Source organism: Colletotrichum costaricense (assembly GCF_030867565.1).
Source record: "Colletotrichum costaricense strain IMI 309622 chromosome Unknown Scaffold_6.1, whole genome shotgun sequence".
In the NCBI taxonomy this organism is placed as follows: Eukaryota; Fungi; Ascomycota; class Sordariomycetes; order Glomerellales; family Glomerellaceae; genus Colletotrichum; species Colletotrichum costaricense.
The window spans coordinates 75,345-90,741 of NW_026848235.1; the positions used below are offsets into that span (position 1 = coordinate 75,345).

At 53.0% G+C, this 15,397-nt stretch overlaps 8 protein-coding genes across 8 annotated transcripts; 3 read left to right on the forward strand and 5 right to left on the reverse strand.

The window, feature by feature from the left end:
* Nucleotides 1-196: 196 nt before the first annotated feature.
* Nucleotides 197-1,126, reverse strand: CCOS01_06234 (uncharacterized protein; the record flags this gene model as incomplete). Its single annotated transcript, XM_060454404.1, has 1 exon — nt 197-1,126. One exon carries the CDS (start codon nt 1,124-1,126, stop codon nt 197-199), a length of 930 nt encoding a protein of 309 aa, XP_060314104.1.
* Nucleotides 1,127-2,424: 1,298 nt separating this feature from the next.
* CCOS01_06235 (NLI interacting factor-like phosphatase) lies at nt 2,425-4,121 on the forward strand (the record flags this gene model as incomplete). The annotated part of the gene is made up of 2 exons (XM_060454405.1): nt 2,425-3,456; nt 3,510-4,121. The coding sequence occupies 2 exons, from the start codon at nt 2,425-2,427 to the stop codon at nt 4,119-4,121; spliced, it is 1,644 nt and encodes a 547-aa protein (XP_060314105.1).
* A 551-nt stretch (nt 4,122-4,672) lies between these two features.
* CCOS01_06236 (uncharacterized protein) lies at nt 4,673-5,044 on the reverse strand (the record flags this gene model as incomplete). Its single annotated transcript, XM_060454406.1, has 2 exons — nt 4,673-4,751; nt 4,842-5,044. 2 exons carry the CDS (start codon nt 5,042-5,044, stop codon nt 4,673-4,675), a joined length of 282 nt encoding a protein of 93 aa, XP_060314106.1.
* A 1,397-nt stretch (nt 5,045-6,441) lies between these two features.
* Nucleotides 6,442-8,160, reverse strand: CCOS01_06237 (uncharacterized protein; the record flags this gene model as incomplete). The annotated part of the gene is made up of 1 exon (XM_060454407.1): nt 6,442-8,160. One exon carries the CDS (start codon nt 8,158-8,160, stop codon nt 6,442-6,444), a length of 1,719 nt encoding a protein of 572 aa, XP_060314107.1.
* Nucleotides 8,161-9,034: 874 nt separating this feature from the next.
* Nucleotides 9,035-9,501, reverse strand: CCOS01_06238 (uncharacterized protein; the record flags this gene model as incomplete). The annotated part of the gene is made up of 2 exons (XM_060454408.1): nt 9,035-9,439; nt 9,499-9,501. The coding sequence occupies 2 exons, from the start codon at nt 9,499-9,501 to the stop codon at nt 9,035-9,037; spliced, it is 408 nt and encodes a 135-aa protein (XP_060314108.1).
* Nucleotides 9,502-9,880: 379 nt separating this feature from the next.
* Nucleotides 9,881-10,622, forward strand: CCOS01_06239 (uncharacterized protein; the record flags this gene model as incomplete). Its single annotated transcript, XM_060454409.1, has 2 exons — nt 9,881-10,373; nt 10,438-10,622. 2 exons carry the CDS (start codon nt 9,881-9,883, stop codon nt 10,620-10,622), a joined length of 678 nt encoding a protein of 225 aa, XP_060314109.1.
* A 1,000-nt stretch (nt 10,623-11,622) lies between these two features.
* On the forward strand, nt 11,623-13,235 carry CCOS01_06240 (proline dehydrogenase; the record flags this gene model as incomplete). The annotated part of the gene is made up of 2 exons (XM_060454410.1): nt 11,623-12,335; nt 12,407-13,235. The coding sequence occupies 2 exons, from the start codon at nt 11,623-11,625 to the stop codon at nt 13,233-13,235; spliced, it is 1,542 nt and encodes a 513-aa protein (XP_060314110.1).
* A 187-nt stretch (nt 13,236-13,422) lies between these two features.
* Nucleotides 13,423-14,157, reverse strand: CCOS01_06241 (uncharacterized protein; the record flags this gene model as incomplete). Its single annotated transcript, XM_060454411.1, has 3 exons — nt 13,423-13,728; nt 13,803-13,925; nt 13,996-14,157. The coding sequence occupies 3 exons, from the start codon at nt 14,155-14,157 to the stop codon at nt 13,423-13,425; spliced, it is 591 nt and encodes a 196-aa protein (XP_060314111.1).
* Nucleotides 14,158-15,397: the final 1,240 nt, after the last annotated feature.

Genomic DNA, 15,397 nt, shown 5'->3' on the forward strand with positions numbered 1-15,397 from the left:
ATATTACAATCTCGTTGCAGGAGGGATGATGGTGTCGGTTACCTGGAGCAGCACATTGCTCGACCGAAACCCCCATGCCCGCCTTCATGTCCGTGCCATCCACTCCCGTAAGAAAAGAGCTCAGTATCGTTCGCGAGCTTGCCCAAAGTAAAAGGAAAGTTGATAGTCCACGCCGTTCAATTTCAATAGTCACCATTCAAGCCATGACCAGGACGCCCATATTAGACGTGCTGAACTCGGACGCCGGAGGCACCAGAACCAAGGAGTTGGTCGGCTTAACCTCGTCGTCTTCGGGTCCATCAGTCCATCCTCTCTCAGGGCCCCATCTGATCTTCCGGTTGTTCGCCGATGTCACCTCCAGAAGGGCCCGCATCATTCCCCCCGACTTCTTCACACCAGGCCAGGCGTCGAAATAGACGGTGTCGATCCAGGGCATCTGGTTGAATATTTCCGTCAGGAGAGACTGGCTGAAACCTTCATAAAAGCCATCCGACCGGCGAAAACCGTTAAAGATGCCGTCGCTGGGATCGCATTCGACCAGCACCGTCAAGCGACGGACGTTGACGCACTCGTGGAGGCCCAGAGCTGGCGTCACCACCCATCCTCGCGGCGGTTTACTCCATCCGGGACCAAGGCGAAGCTCCAAGGATGTAACGTACGATCTTGAGCTTGGCTTCATACGAGCCAAGAGCGGCTTCTTACTTTTGAAGTACTTGCCCGGGTGTGTTGGGAAAATGCGGAACGGGCGGCTGCTGTAGAAGTAGTGAGAGACTTCCTGATAGACAGTGCGGCAAGTTCTTTGGATTCCGAGCTTTTTGTGGTAGGTCTTGTAGTTGTCTGGGTCGAGGTCCACGACGCCACCACTTCCTTCAAAATAATAGTCGTAAATCTTGAGGCGAAGTTCTGATGGCAAAGCCATGAACGCAAAAGGCTTAGCCTTCCTCCTGGCTGCTCTTCTCTCGCTCAGAGTGAGAGAGCCGATGCTGTCTCCGAGTGCATCTATTTCAACTTCGGAGGCATACGTCGACGGGTAGGCGGAGCTTAGTGGTGTGGTAAGAGTAGATGCAATCGGTGTCGGGTCGAGTGATGAGCCGGCGGCTCTCGATATCTTGCCGCGGCGAACCATTGTTGCGGTCAGTGGCTCGGGTTGATATTCGTGATGCTACGGTATCTTGGGTTGTTGAATCCTTTCCAGGTATTCAATGTATACTCAAGATGTTGAGGCTTTGGTAATGCGCCAACAGTGTTGGTGGGTAGGAGCGTCGGGAGTGGCGGGGTGGCGGGGCGATTTTTCCCTCAATGAATGGTATCTAGTGGTTATGTGCAGAGATTTCAACAGCTTTGTGTTTAGTTTGTTTGATTGGTGAGGTTGTTGCAGGTCGACAGACAGTCTCGCAGAGCGTAGTGAATCACAGAGGGTGGTCCCATTGTGATCGTTGATGCGAACTTGGGGACCACCCTCTAGAATTCACCACGCGCGACGGCCATGGTGACGATAGAGGGAATTGTGACGGTGCTAGGTTGATTTGGACGGCTTGTGTTGATGTGTCTGTATCTGAGGGATTCGGCCAGGTTAGGTGAGGTTCGAGGGTATTCTTTGAGGGGTGCAACAAGTGGAAAATGCGAAGTGGAAAGAGTTGCGGATGGAAGCACTGGGGGTATGGCGCAGTTATGAGGGGGGGGCAGCACTCAGGATGGACGGACACTCGGTGGGCGGTGGTGGATGCAGCTCATGCATGAAGGTCACTGCCGGAGGGGACGAAGGACATCCATCAGTCGCGCGTCCACCATTCGGACAAGGTTCGCACGTGAGCCCCTTCCCAGAGGACGTGCACCCGAGTTACTAAGCAGATGAGAGCTATAACCAATCATTGCTGGGGAGAACCAAAGGTGGGACAGCATCTACATCGAGAATGACCTCATTCGAGGTTCCTTATCCGTGCAATGCCTTAAGGTACCTAAGCGTACAGTTATCGCCGATGGAGATAGCCGGAGAATACTCGGCACCCAGTCGTTACCTTTGTGGATCAACGCTTTTTTGCAGTTTCCTTCTCACCCTGGCCACAGTGGCACCAGCTCCCTGGGGCACCTTCCAGGTTCTGCAGAACAGCCACTTCACAGTGAAGTTCCAGGTCCAAGCTTGTCAAGGCACCGTGCACCCAACGAGCTGTCATTCGTTCCCCTGGTCAGAAAGTTCCAAGGTGGTCCGGACAGTGTGCTTCCTCATCGAAAATTTCTAGTGCCTTCGTCAGGAATATCGCCAAACCCACTCCACCTCGACCTCACACGCCTGCACCAGCATCTTTTCCCGTCAGCTGGCGCAACACGTACGTCCCCATCATCTATCAACTTTTAGATCAAGACAACGGTCCAGCTTCGAAGCCATCAATACCTAGCCACGTCCACATTGGCCCTTGAAACGCCATGCTGTCAAGGGCAGCTCACATCGCGCGTCTGCAGCCCACTGCAGCGCAGCTCTACCGCTCTGTCGCAACACCAGCTGTGAGGAGACCCGAGTTCCTAGCTTCATCATGGACCAGGGGTTTTGCGCAGGACAATAAGCCGAAAGGCTCCCCTTCAGATAAGCCGATTGACCAGCAAAAGTCTTCTGAATCGACGCAAGAGGAGACCTCGGCGTCGTCAAGTCCCGAATACAAAGCAGCGTACGAAGAGGCTGCCGAAGCTTCATCCAAGACATCCTCAACACAAACTCCCAAATCCGACGCCGAGAATGCCGCCGATAAGACCGAAGCTCCTGAGCCTGCCGCACCTACCGGCCCACTACCCGACCTCACCCAGGGAATCCCCTCCACCCTAGCATACGAGATGTCTGGTGCGACAAACAAGGCCGCGCTGGCTGCCCTCGCTGAAGAAGAGGCTGTGGCCCAGGGCGGCGGTCGCGGGCGTGGAGAGCTTCCCGACTCGGCATACGTCTCATCAACAGACAGGAAAAGACAGCAGTTTGCGAGCCGCATGTTCCTCGCCTTCGTCGGCTTCGGGGCTGCCGGTGCCGTCTACCTTGGCCGCAACTGGGAAGACAAGGCAGACGAGCTCCGGCACGCCGAGGATGCACCGAACGGATGGGGGTTCGGCGCTTGGTGGAACAGAGTCACCGCCCGTACCGGCGACTTCTTGAACTACTACCAGGAGCCTGCCTTTGAGAAGCTCCTCCCTGATCCCGATCCGTCTTTTGAGCGTCCCTACACGCTGTGTATCAGCTTAGAAGATATGCTCGTTCACAGCGAGTGGACGCGCGAGCACGGTTGGAGAGTGGCCAAGCGCCCCGGCGTTGACTATTTCCTGCGTTACCTGAGCCAGTACTACGAGTTGGTTCTCTTTACCAGCGTTCCTTTCGCCATTGGCGAGCCGCTTGTTCGCAAACTTGACCCCTACCGCTTCATCATGTGGCCCCTCTACCGCGAGGCGACCAAGTACAAGGATGGTGAAGTCGTCAAGGTTCGTAGAATGCCCCTCAACCATTCTCCGTACTACCTCTAACCCGGGTGCAGGATCTGTCTTACCTCAATCGCGACCTGTCCAAGGTGATCATTATCGACAGCAGCGACAAGCACGTCCAGAACCAGCCAGAGAACGCCATTGTTCTTCCCAAGTGGAAGGGCGAGTCCAAGGACAAGGAGCTTGTCAGCCTGATTCCCTTTCTCGAGTACATCCACACCATGCAGTACGGCGATGTTCGCAAGGTCCTCAAGTCATTCGAGGGCAAGCACATTCCTACCGAGTTTGCTCGCCGCGAGGCGATTGCACGTGCCGAGTTCAACAAGCAGGTGGAAGCCAAGAAGAAGAAGGCGCCTTCAGGCATGGGCTTGCTGGGTGGCATGCTCGGCCTCAAGCCCTCTAACATGGCCTTGATGGTTTCCCCCGATGGTGAACAGAACCCCCACGAGGCTCTCGCCCAGGGTAAGATGCTCCAGGATATCGCCCGTGAGCGCGGCCAGCGCAACTACGAGATGCTCGAGAAGGAGATTCGCGAAAACGGTGAAAAGTGGCTCAAGGAGGAAGCTGCCATGCAGGAGAAGGCCCAGCAGGAAGCCATGCAGAGCATGATGGGCTCCTTCAGCGGATGGTTCGTTAAGGGCGACGACGCCAGCAAGAAGCAGTAAAGAGGGGGCTGCCACGCACAACCAAAATCCCTTGGCTAATCAGCACATCTTGTGCTTTCCACAAAGACCCACTTCTTCTCTCTTCTTACCAAAACTATTTGTATTTGTATTATCAGGCAAGCTTGGGCGGCGAAGAGGCGTCCCAACTTGCATATAGACTTGACGACGTAGGTCTGCATATGTACGAATCTCTGTATACTACTACAATGCCAGAACACCTCTATGAGGGAATGGCTCAATCAAAGTTGGCGTACCATTGTGCGATGTAAAGCCAAGCTGTAATCGAGTGGCGCAGACAGATCAACGTATAACCTACCTAGGGGTTGACTCATTCCATTGCCAGATTCTGTAGTTGATATCTATTGTTCATTACTATAAGCCTATGGGTTTCCAGCCCATTGTCCGTCGCTCATCATCAATCATCGTAGGCCGTGCTACTATTCGCCATCATCACGTACCTCCAGTGGGCGGTATCCTAATTCAGCTTTCCAAATATCCTCCATTGATCAAAACTCAGCTAGCTACCAAGACTTCCGTGAGGCTGAGAATGCTTAAGCTGGGTGAGGGTTCTTCTTCATCCCTACTCTCGCACACTGCTCGCAGTTGGGGTTTGTGATGCATTGGAAGAATCTGCCAATGATTAGTCTATTGGCAATGACTCGATCGCAACACTCTTTTGTGAAAAGTACGAAATTGCAAAGTGATTAGGACCCCACGTACCCGTCTCTGTCTTTTCCTTTCAAGTCGTCGCAGCGGCAGGCCAACTGACAGTAGTGCCATAATGGGTTGAATGGCGGTGTCTTTCCTGCCTCGATGAGAGGGTCTGCTTCGGCGAGGGAGCTGGTGTCTGGCTTTTGTGTGGTTGGCGCGGCCAGACCGTGTGCCGTGAAGAGGGTGAAAAGTGTGACTTGGAAGAAGCGCATGTTGTTACGGTATCGAGAACCAGTCTATAAGCCTTGTTTCCAGAAGTGGTGTTGAACGGTAAATATAGAGTAGAGTGCCAAACGTTGCGGTTGCGAAGACTCGAGGTTTTATTGCAATGTTGGCTGATGTCGATGCTTTTAATTCATGTCCCCAACCTCGCCGTTGCCCTGAATTATATTCCCGTAACGCCTTGAAAAAAACTGTCTTCTTTCCCAGGCTTTGATATCCAAACCACGAACCAGTATCACCGCAAGATCATCTGCATCAATGTTTGCGGTTCACTCAGCATGAGGCTGCACGAGGAAGTACAGGCTGGCACAGCAACAATGCTATCAGGGTGACAATGCTTCCTGGTCTGGTGACGATTTCTGTGTTTCTCGATATCCCCGAGATACTTCACGGCTTTTGAAAGACCAGCTCAATATTGGGTATTCTGGGATCGAAAAGGTCCGAGTGAGCTCATATGACCAAAGAATGCATGCCTGGATTCCTGTCGAGTGTCGTGCAAAAGGTCGTACCAGTATAACCTCGATGGATGGCGAAACAGCAACAGGGCAACACTTATAGAATCCATCATGAGATCTTTCGCCTTGTTCTCCCCGGTAAGCAGGGCAACCGGCGTCCAGCAAGGGAGGCCGGTAGGCATACGAGGGAATTGGACAAAAGAAGTGCGACAAAAACGGCCTTCCAGTGCTGTCATAGAGTCGGACTTGCGTCCATGGCACTTGTACGACGTGAGAAGGTCGCGTTTTCGCGGAGTCGAAGCTACTTGACCCAGTCCAGCTGGTATCGTCTGGAACGTATCGACATTACGTCCCCGAATGAATTGATGGATGCATTGTACACCCTCAGATGTAGTGACGTAATCATAAATCGCACAGAAGTTGTACGAGACCACATGGCGGTGAGACATCTCGCACTAGATCAGGTACGCAGCGCAATCTGGCAGCTCTGCGCAGGGTCGTCCCCCATAGTTCAGCGTTGGCAAGCGGCAGAGAACACAGCTTGATCTATTCTAATCTCGCAAGCTGGACGTGTGAGCTGAACGCCTAACCCATTGCCTCACCGCGAAGCTGTCCGGACGTGTTGGCTTCGGGGATGTGTCGTGGAACTTAGGGTAAGGGGCAGCTGCTCGGTCCTTCGCGACTGATGAAAGATATCCGTAACAGCTCGGGTGTACAAGTCCAAGGTTCTCTCACCGACAGCGCTGTCCTTATACTTATGCATCTTAAAGGCGATGGATGGACACTGTTGCCATCGTAACGAAAAAGGTCAGACATAATATCACAGCATGCCGGATGGAAATTGCAAGAACGATGCGAGTAATGCTACAAAATGAGATTGTACACTAGAGATGAGACAAGGCTTTTCCTGGCCGGGTATTTGAGCAACATTATTATGAATTGGCCTCCCCGTTTTGAACCATCTTCTTTTCCTCCGGGATTGGTGCTGGTGCTGGTGCTGCAACGCTGGCACTGCTTGTCGCTGTCACGACTAAAACGCCGTACGCAACAAGTGCTACGACTGCAATGAGGTCGATGATGTGGACGAACCACCAAAAGTGCTGGGTGCCCAAGGCACAAGTTGCATATTCAAATTGCCAGGTCCACGTGGTCTCGTCAAACCAGGCGCTGAGCAGACCTGCGTTGCCGCCAAAGTCGCCCATCATGCTCCTAACCGTGATCTCCCTCAGCCCCGGAGCACCAGCTGCGCCGACTGCGCCGCGGCTCTTTGCGGTCGGCCAGGTTTCGACCTCCCATGACCGATCTTGTTGGTCTGGTTTCGTCTGGTTGACGTAGTGGTACGTGTCACAGCCCTCGTGATCGTGGCCGTTCAAGATGACGCCGCGGCGACCTTTGCCGTTGCCGGGCGCCTCCGTGTTACCGCTCATGCCAAAGATGCCCTCGAGGAAGCCCTTGCTCGCGTCAGCCGAGAGCAGGTTCTGCTCCTTGACTCCGCCACCGTCGTGGTCGCCGTGAAAGTCGAAAAAGGGCGCGTCGACGCAAACACCTTCAGGCTTGTACAACGGGATGTGAGTCAGTACAACGGTGAAATGGCCGCTGTATTCTACCGCTGCCGAAGTCTCAATGACTGCGTTGATGAAGGCATATGTGTCGTCTTGGAGGGACGTGTCTTTGGCCGGAGTATCCAAATTCATGTCGTTCAGGACAATGACGCGAATCTCTGGGGCCAGGCGATCGGACTCGGGATTTTGCTCGTCGTCCACAATGGTGGCGTTGAGTTTCGGGTCTTGGATGGGGAGCTCGAAGCGTAGCTCATAGTTTGCCTTGCCAAAGAGGCGCTCGAACCGGCCGAAGCGGTCTTGATTGATATCGCCGGCGTAACCAATGTCGTGGTTGCCGGCCACGTTGATGACACGGCGCGGCCACACAGCAGAGGGCTCACCAGAGACGGAAAGGTAGTCAGTGAGGTCATACTCCATGGCCGGGAACACTGCAGCTTCGTCTGGAACCCTCTCGGCCCCTCGCACCACGCGATCCCAATACCGACGGCCGCGGCGCCGGAACTCTTCAATGCCAATCCACTGGCTGCCCAAGAGGTCCCCGAGCACGGTAACGTGGGTAGGGCGAGTCCACCAGTGTACCGTTCGGAAGATATGTGCCAGGTAAAAGTCGTTGCCAAAGAGGTCTATCCGCTTGCGAATGGACTCGAGCTCGTCAAAGACGTCCTCCCAGAAGATATCGACAATGTCGTGCAGAGAGTGACGAATGCGCTGGCGCAGCGAGTGACTCGATCCAAAGGTCACATGGGACCATAGACTTTTCGCGTGAGGGAAGATTGGGCCATCGTGTTTTCGAATGGACGTGTCGCCCTCGAGCTGGGGGTCACCAAGCGCAAGAAGGCGGAAAGGCGCGGGGCGAGCTTCGCTTGATCGTAGGGGGATTGGTAGAGAAATATGTTGTCGCGCGGCTTCGAGGAAAGCAGCGGCGCTGCTGTCGGCGACATGGCTCGGACTCGTCGATGCGCTGCCGGTTGGAGCGACAGGGAATGCGCATCCCAAGAAGACGGGATAGAGATAGAGCCAAAAGGTCGAGATTACCGCCAGCGGCAGCAGGAGGCGGAGGCCATGGCGGAGGAGGGCCACTAGGGACATGTAGACGGCAGCATGAAGCAGAAGTCAATGACTCTGCAGCTGTGTTTGGTGTCGAGCCTCCTTGTTGTGAAAAGAGGGATATGAAGCCGAAAGAAAAGATGAGTCTAGTCGTATGAATAATTACAGTCGAGATGGAAAGGGAAGAAAAATAATCACAATAATAATACGGAGTAGTTCCTCCTGTTTCGTCCAGCTTTCTGTCGCAATTTGCGTTCGGGGGTGACATGGGACGGAACATGTGTGGAAAAGGGGTCCAAATGGATACCTAGCTACAGCGACAGCAACCCTGACCAGGGCGCCAGGCACTGTGTCTAGGCACTTGGGGTGCCCCCGTACTCCGTAGTGGAGACCATCTCACCTGCTGTAAAGTAGCCGGGTCCAGGCCACCGACGTCATTTGTTCCAGGCACTGTCCTAATCGTAAGGTAATTTCTTGCCTCGATGCAATGCGCAATGAATGCATCTTCCTACCAATTGCGGTTCAATTTCACATGCTCTTTGCATTAAACAAAGCCACAAGAAGCCTTTAGACTGTGATGTACCAATGAGTCCCGAATTATGAGGGCCAGATGTGCTTACGCAAAGGTCCCCAGTCGTGGCAGTCATGACGAACTGTCTTAGGTAGCCTGCTAACTTAAAAACAAGCTTGTTTCGATGCCCAGAACTTTTTGGATCTTCGCTTTACTATCTATGAGTGTGAATTAGCCAAGGCGGTATCTTTCATTGCCTGGTATTCATGCATCTGTGCAGACAGATGTTGTTGTGTGTCTGTGAAAGGCCACTCCTTTCAAGTTTGACGCACATGATTCATAATTCTGCGACCCCATCGCCCAACGCCATGCGTGTATCGTTTTTGAAATCCCAAGTGTTATCCATCATGCGTCCGACCCCATGCCCTCTTCATCCTCCATCTCATCATCCAGGGTCGGGATATCGACCAAGAACTCAGGCTCATCTGTATCAAACGAGAATGCGACAATGCAATTATCTTTGAAGCCCTTGCCAACTGGCGTATCGCTGTCAGAAACCTTGATATTCTTCCATCCTTGAGTCAAATCGGTGGCATTGACTGGCAGGGCATAAGCCAGTTGTACGTCGCCTTCAGGAACGGCGGTTGTCTCGGGGGAAGTGTGGTTGATTGTAAGGCCATCGGGGAAGCGATCGCGGAGCACCTCGAGCAGCGATGTGGTTACTTCGGAGAATTGCTGTTGGCCGTCGACAAACATCAAGATGGTGTGGGCACCGTACTTGAAGCGTACCGAGAAGAAGGTCTCGTCGATCTGCTGATCAAGAGTGTTAGTACGATAAGGTTTGGAAAGGCAGCGACCTATTTTCATACCATGTTTGCGAGGTGTACCTGTTCTACCTTATGGAGATTGAATGCAAGGTGTTGGAGGCGACAGTGGGACGTCGCAAACCAAGATGTTGGTTGGGGATCGTCGGTGGGTGAAGAACTATGGTAAAGGTACCTTACTTTCTCTCAGGTGGCAGCTGTCAGGTAAGCAGCGGGGAAGTCGCGACCGACAGAGCTCGGGACCGCGGGGCACTTTCCCCAATGCGAAATCACATGACTTCGTGTTGTATGGAGAGATGGCCCAAGCTCCCAGGAGCTGACGGATCACGGACTTCTGCACCTGAGGTGAGCACATTGGCCGTGCATCCCGGTCTTCGTCACCAAAGTCTTCAATTGCCAACAGCCACAAGCTGTCCGCTCTTCCAAGATGCCTGAATATGCCAATGAAAACCACAAAACACAACTCGGAACCGATTATCCTTCCAGTATCGATCCCACCATGGCCGAACGACCGCAGATGACGTTGGCCGAGAGCCTCAGTTTCGGCCAGAAGCCTTCCGAGGCACGCCTCTCCATCCCGACACCAGCACGAATCCCGCTCGCAGGGCTTATTGGATTTGGTATCGGAACTACTCTGGGTCTCGCCCATGGAGGTCGCATAGCTCAGCTGCGCTTTCGTGCTGAGCACGCGCACAAGATGCCAACAACGACGACCGGATGGTATCTCTACCACAAGAGCAAGAACTACCACACCATGTACGGCGGCCTCAGGGAAGGCTTGACCATGGGAGCCAGACTTAGTTTCTGGACCCTCATGGCCTTTGGCTTGGAGAGCACCATCGACCGGTATCGAGGCCAGAGCGATCTCATCAGTACCGTCTCCGCCAGTTTGACCGTGGCCGGTACTTTCAGTCTGTGGAGTAGGTCAACTCCGTCCCATGAAGGCGCATGTATGCGCGTACTAATAGTTCTTGTTCAATCTAGATCGCTTCTCTCTTCCAACGGCAGCTCGCACAGCAAGATATGGCCTCCTCTTTGGACTGGTATACGGTGGATTACAGGACGCTGTTGGTCTTGCTCGGGGCCGTCCCATTGGCTATGTGGAATCTCTACGCAGGCGGTTTGGATCTGGCAAGACACCGAAGGCCGATCAGCCTCAGAGTGGTTAATGATCTCTACCGGGAAAGCGGACCTCGTTGCAAAAAAAAAAAAAAACCATCCTTCAGGTGCTGTGTAACCACGGATTGTTGGTTGCGCTGAGGATCGCCGAGCCGAGCCAAGCCTGCGTGAAGCAGAAAGCCCCGAAGCTGGCGCGTGACCTCTGCATTGCGAAGGAGGAGGAATCCGCATGCTATTGCGCCACCCGATTCAATATGGCCTAGCTGGCCCTATGCCGCGCGAAACTGAGACAGTGTACCACAGGACATCGCCGCAGTACCCTACGCCTGCCCAAGTACCAAGATGGCCGGCCATCTAGTTGACTGCAGATGGAAGGTCACAATCACTAGAATGTTCGAGTCGCAGAATATCCTGGTTGCATTGAAACCATCTTGATGGAACCCAATCGCACCGCCATCACAGGTCAAGGCCATTCGCCAATGGGAGGCTTCGCAAATTGCTCTGCATCATCGCCAGGGTCCGTCCGAACGCTCCGCCTCCGCCTCCGCCTACAGTCGGCTATCTCTCTGAGGCACAAGACCTCCACGTGACGGGTCTGTGGGAAGAGACAAGGGGGGCCTTGGTTCAACTTGACCAAAGCCATCGTTGGCTATTTGACCGGCCTCGGCGCACAGCAATAGCTCATCTTCTTGGCCATTGACACTGGCCTACCTGAGATTACGGCACAGTCCGTGAGACGGCCTTGGGACTGACTGTCTGTGGGTTCGGGCGTCTTGCAAAGACTGCTAGATAAAGGCTATGTCATGTGTAGGGTCGTCGAATACATTACCTACCTACCTTGTAGTACCCTCTTGCGCCGATATTGCATGTCACTAAGTAAATAACTATCCATCAATCAAGCCTACCTTAGAAATAGGCAAACACTCCTCTGCCCTACTCCGGTACCGAGCTTTGTTTCCTCAACTCGCATTGATCATTGGATTTTCAAGGCATCCTAAGCCTCAGCTTCTACAAAGGGCGCGTTTACCTTGCGGTCCTTGAGCCGCGGGCATGTTTGCACCTACTCAACAATACAGCATTGCTCTTAGGAGAAGACCATTGCATGCCGCCTTCCTATCGTCTGCCTCGCGCGCTGGATTTCGGCAACATGGCAGCTTCCCTCCCATGAGTACATTGGAAAGATCCATCCATCTGTCTACGAGGCGGCCTTTGTTGAATAATCAGCTCTTAGACGCAGACACGACACCTACACACCTGGCACTCGAACGTAAGACACCATCATCGACAATAATATCCTCATCACCACCATCAATGGGCCCACCAAAACCCTTATCCATCCTTCCACTGAACGTCATCGTCCGCTCCCTACTGACATCAACAATATCCTCCTCGCCTATCCTTCTTCCGCCCTCGCTATGGCTAATGTCCGTCCTTGCACACGCTACCAATCCACTACTCAACCCAGACAAGAACCCGCTCTTGCGTTTCTTCCTAAAGAAAACATTTTACGCACAGTTCTGCGCCGGAGAAACTCCAGCCGAAGTTGGTCGAACCATCAAGGGTCTCAAAGATATTGGGTTCTCGGGTGTCATACTGGGATACGCAAAGGAGGTTGTCTTGACCAACGCTCAGAAAAAAGAATTGGGTGCTTGTAGCCAAGGCAAGATTGCGGAAGAGTGCATTCGCAATGAGATTATTCCTTGGGCCACAGGTACCTTGAAGACAGTACGGCTGGCAGAACCAGGAGACTTTGTTGCTCTCAAGTAGGAACCATTCATTTCATTCCTCCATCTTGATCCTTCAAACCACGTCTACTGACTGATTGTTCTGGCAGATTTACTGGTGCCGGTCGTCAAGCACTAGATTCTCTCGCAGAACGTTTGCCACGTTCTGCCGCCCTGACCGACGCCATCAACTCCGTCTGCTCTCTCGCTTCCGAGCGTGGTGTTCGCCTCTTGTTCGACGCTGAGCAGGCCTCTCTGCAGCCTGTTATCGACGATTGGACCATGGAGTACATGCGAAAGTACAATACCGCCCCAAGGCAAGCACTTGTCTACGGGACGTATCAGGCGTACCTAAAGTCAACCCCAGAGACGCTCTCAAGACATCTTCGAGTCGCAAGAGAAGAAGGCTTCACCTTGGGCGTAAAGCTTGTGCGCGGTGCATACATTGGAACCGACCCGAGACATCTCATCCACGAAACGAAAGAAGGCACGGATGCCTGCTACGATGGCATTGCCGAAAGTCTCCTCAAGAAACAATGGGGAAATGTTTTGCAGGGTGATCTCCGAATGCCATCAATCAGCTTGATCATTGCTTCCCACAATGCTGAGTCCGTCAGGCGGGCTCGAAAAGTTTGTATCGATGGGGAAGCTTGTACTGAGGTAGTCTTTGCACAATTGCAAGGCATGGCGGACGAAGTTAGCTGCGAGCTAGTCTGTCCGACAGGTTTGGGCAATATGCGGGAGCAGAAGAGAGCAGAGTCCCACGCCATCGAAGCGTACAAGTATCTCGTTTGGGGGTCGACTGGAGAATGCATGAAGTATCTCTTAAGAAGAGCGCATGAAAATCGGGATGCGGTACAGCGAACACGAAGTGGACGCAATGCGATGTTCAGTGAATTGGTGAGGAGAATGAAGAGTAGTATCGGGGTATCCGTCTAAACTGGCGCGCTTTTTTGGAATTCGAAATCGTCCGGGCTGCGAGGAGTTGGATCCTAGGTACTGGGTTAGATATCCCTCGAGAACTAGAGCCTAGCAATTACGATTATATGGCTTACGACAAATCCATTCAAAGAACAGAGGTGGATGACCTGTATGTTCCACGCATGCGCCGGCGTAGTTTGGCAGCTTATGCCGTGCGTAATGCCATTGCACCCAGAACCAGAGTCTCCAGCTGTTCTCTGCGCTCCGCTTCGTCCTTGATGGCGTCGAGCCATGCGAGACCGTTCAACTTATAGTACTTGCGCACCTTGGCCCAATCTGTCGATGTCGCAATGGATTCGTCCGTAAACGGGGTCGGGGTACCCTGGAAGTTATCCTTGAGATGTTGCTCCACGTCTTGGGCAGAGGGCGGGCCGCTCGGGGAGGTGATTTTGACGACGATCACGTCCTTGGTCGACGGGCTGATACCATAGCGACGGTAGGCTTCTGCAATCTAATTACCAGTTAGTGCCTGAACCCCAAAGTACCTGAAACCCAATTCTTGAAATGCAAGACAAGTCACCGTACATTGTTGGCAGAGCTGAGGGATGCGACGAGTTCGGAATGGACGTTTGGGGTCTTGAGGCTGCCGTCAACTTTTGCGGTCACGGCCTTGAAGGCCGCAGCCAGGATATGGGTTCGGGAGACGGCCTGTTGAAGTTTGTGATTAGCAGTCATTTCCGGCGCCTGCTTCTTAGTGCAGATGGGCTGTGTGCCATACCACGGAGGCATCGATCAATGCATACTCAAAGTCTGCGTTGCGGTCGAGGAGCTGTTGGTGCAAAAAGGCAGCATTCTGGATGTCCTTGAAGAAAGCGACGTGAACGACGTGATCGGCAGGCACGTGATCGATGGGTATGGTTTCAATGATGGAGGACGACATGTTAGCTGCTAAGGTAGATGGAGACACAAAAATGTCAAGAATGAGATGGGAAGACGGATGAGAACGGAGCTGTGAGTGCCGGGTTTGGGAAGCTGAAGTGTGGTCTGGTCGAAAAGTATCGCGGGGTAAAACTTGGGAAGACTGAATTTCAGTTGAAGTTTGTTATCGAGCGCACGATAAACTTGGAGGGGCACGGCGCAATGGCGGGGTTCCCTGCCATGACATGAGGTGACCACGTCAGAATTACGGGCAGACAGCGCCTTAGCCGGGCCCACCTGCCCTACCTACCTATTGCTGAGGTGTTTGCTGCAATTCAGGGCACTGCATTCTCACGATCCACGGCCTTCCTCCTCATCCGATCATCCACTTACTCTCTCTCTCCCTCTCCCTCTCTCACTCATGCCATGACTTGCTCATTCAAAACCAGATACTCATTGAGACACTCATTCAGTGAGTTGTCCCTTAACCAACCCTTGCCCGGATATGTTTTTCATTCCTCCGTCAAATTGCATCTTCTCACCCCGCTTCGGCACTAGCTGCATTGCACGTGTAAGAGACTAACACGATCTCCCTCGAGGCTAAGAACCTTATTGAAGCCCTGCTAGGTACCTCTTGTTCTGTAGATATTAAGTTGTAGTCTGTTGATTTTTTCATTATTCGATGCGGTAAAAATCCCCACGTCCTAGCAGCCTTATAAGTTAGAGTTTCCGCCCTAGTACGTCACCTAAGGTCTAGCATTTGCGCTTCTTTCATTCTCGGATCCCGGTTGAGGTCTACTTTGCTGGAAAACTTGGACTTAAAATTATCAACTTACTCGGTATATAATTTCGCCTTCGTTGTTCTTGTCAGGCCCCAAGCAAAAGCGCACCAACAGGTACTTTATTTTTCAGCTATCACTGGTGTGCCTTGGAGGCCGGCCGAAAGGGACTCCGAATAGTTGTATCCGTTCGAGATCCAATCAGAGCTAAACAATTGACACGAATCTATCCATTCGATTTGAACGGGGTGGAATCTGAGTCGCTTTGCATTGGTGAGCCACGCGAGAAGTCCAGACACGTTCTGGATCGAGCAGTTTTGGCATACGATGAAGCAGAAATGTGTCACCTGGACAACATTCTCATCTTCGACCCAACTTGTCGTCCGTCCATGGACAAAGACGTGTTTGCAACAGGCATGTCAGTTGGCCCAACTCTTCGGACGCATCGACCTCTGGCATGGACCTCATCGTCCTCGGCAGCCC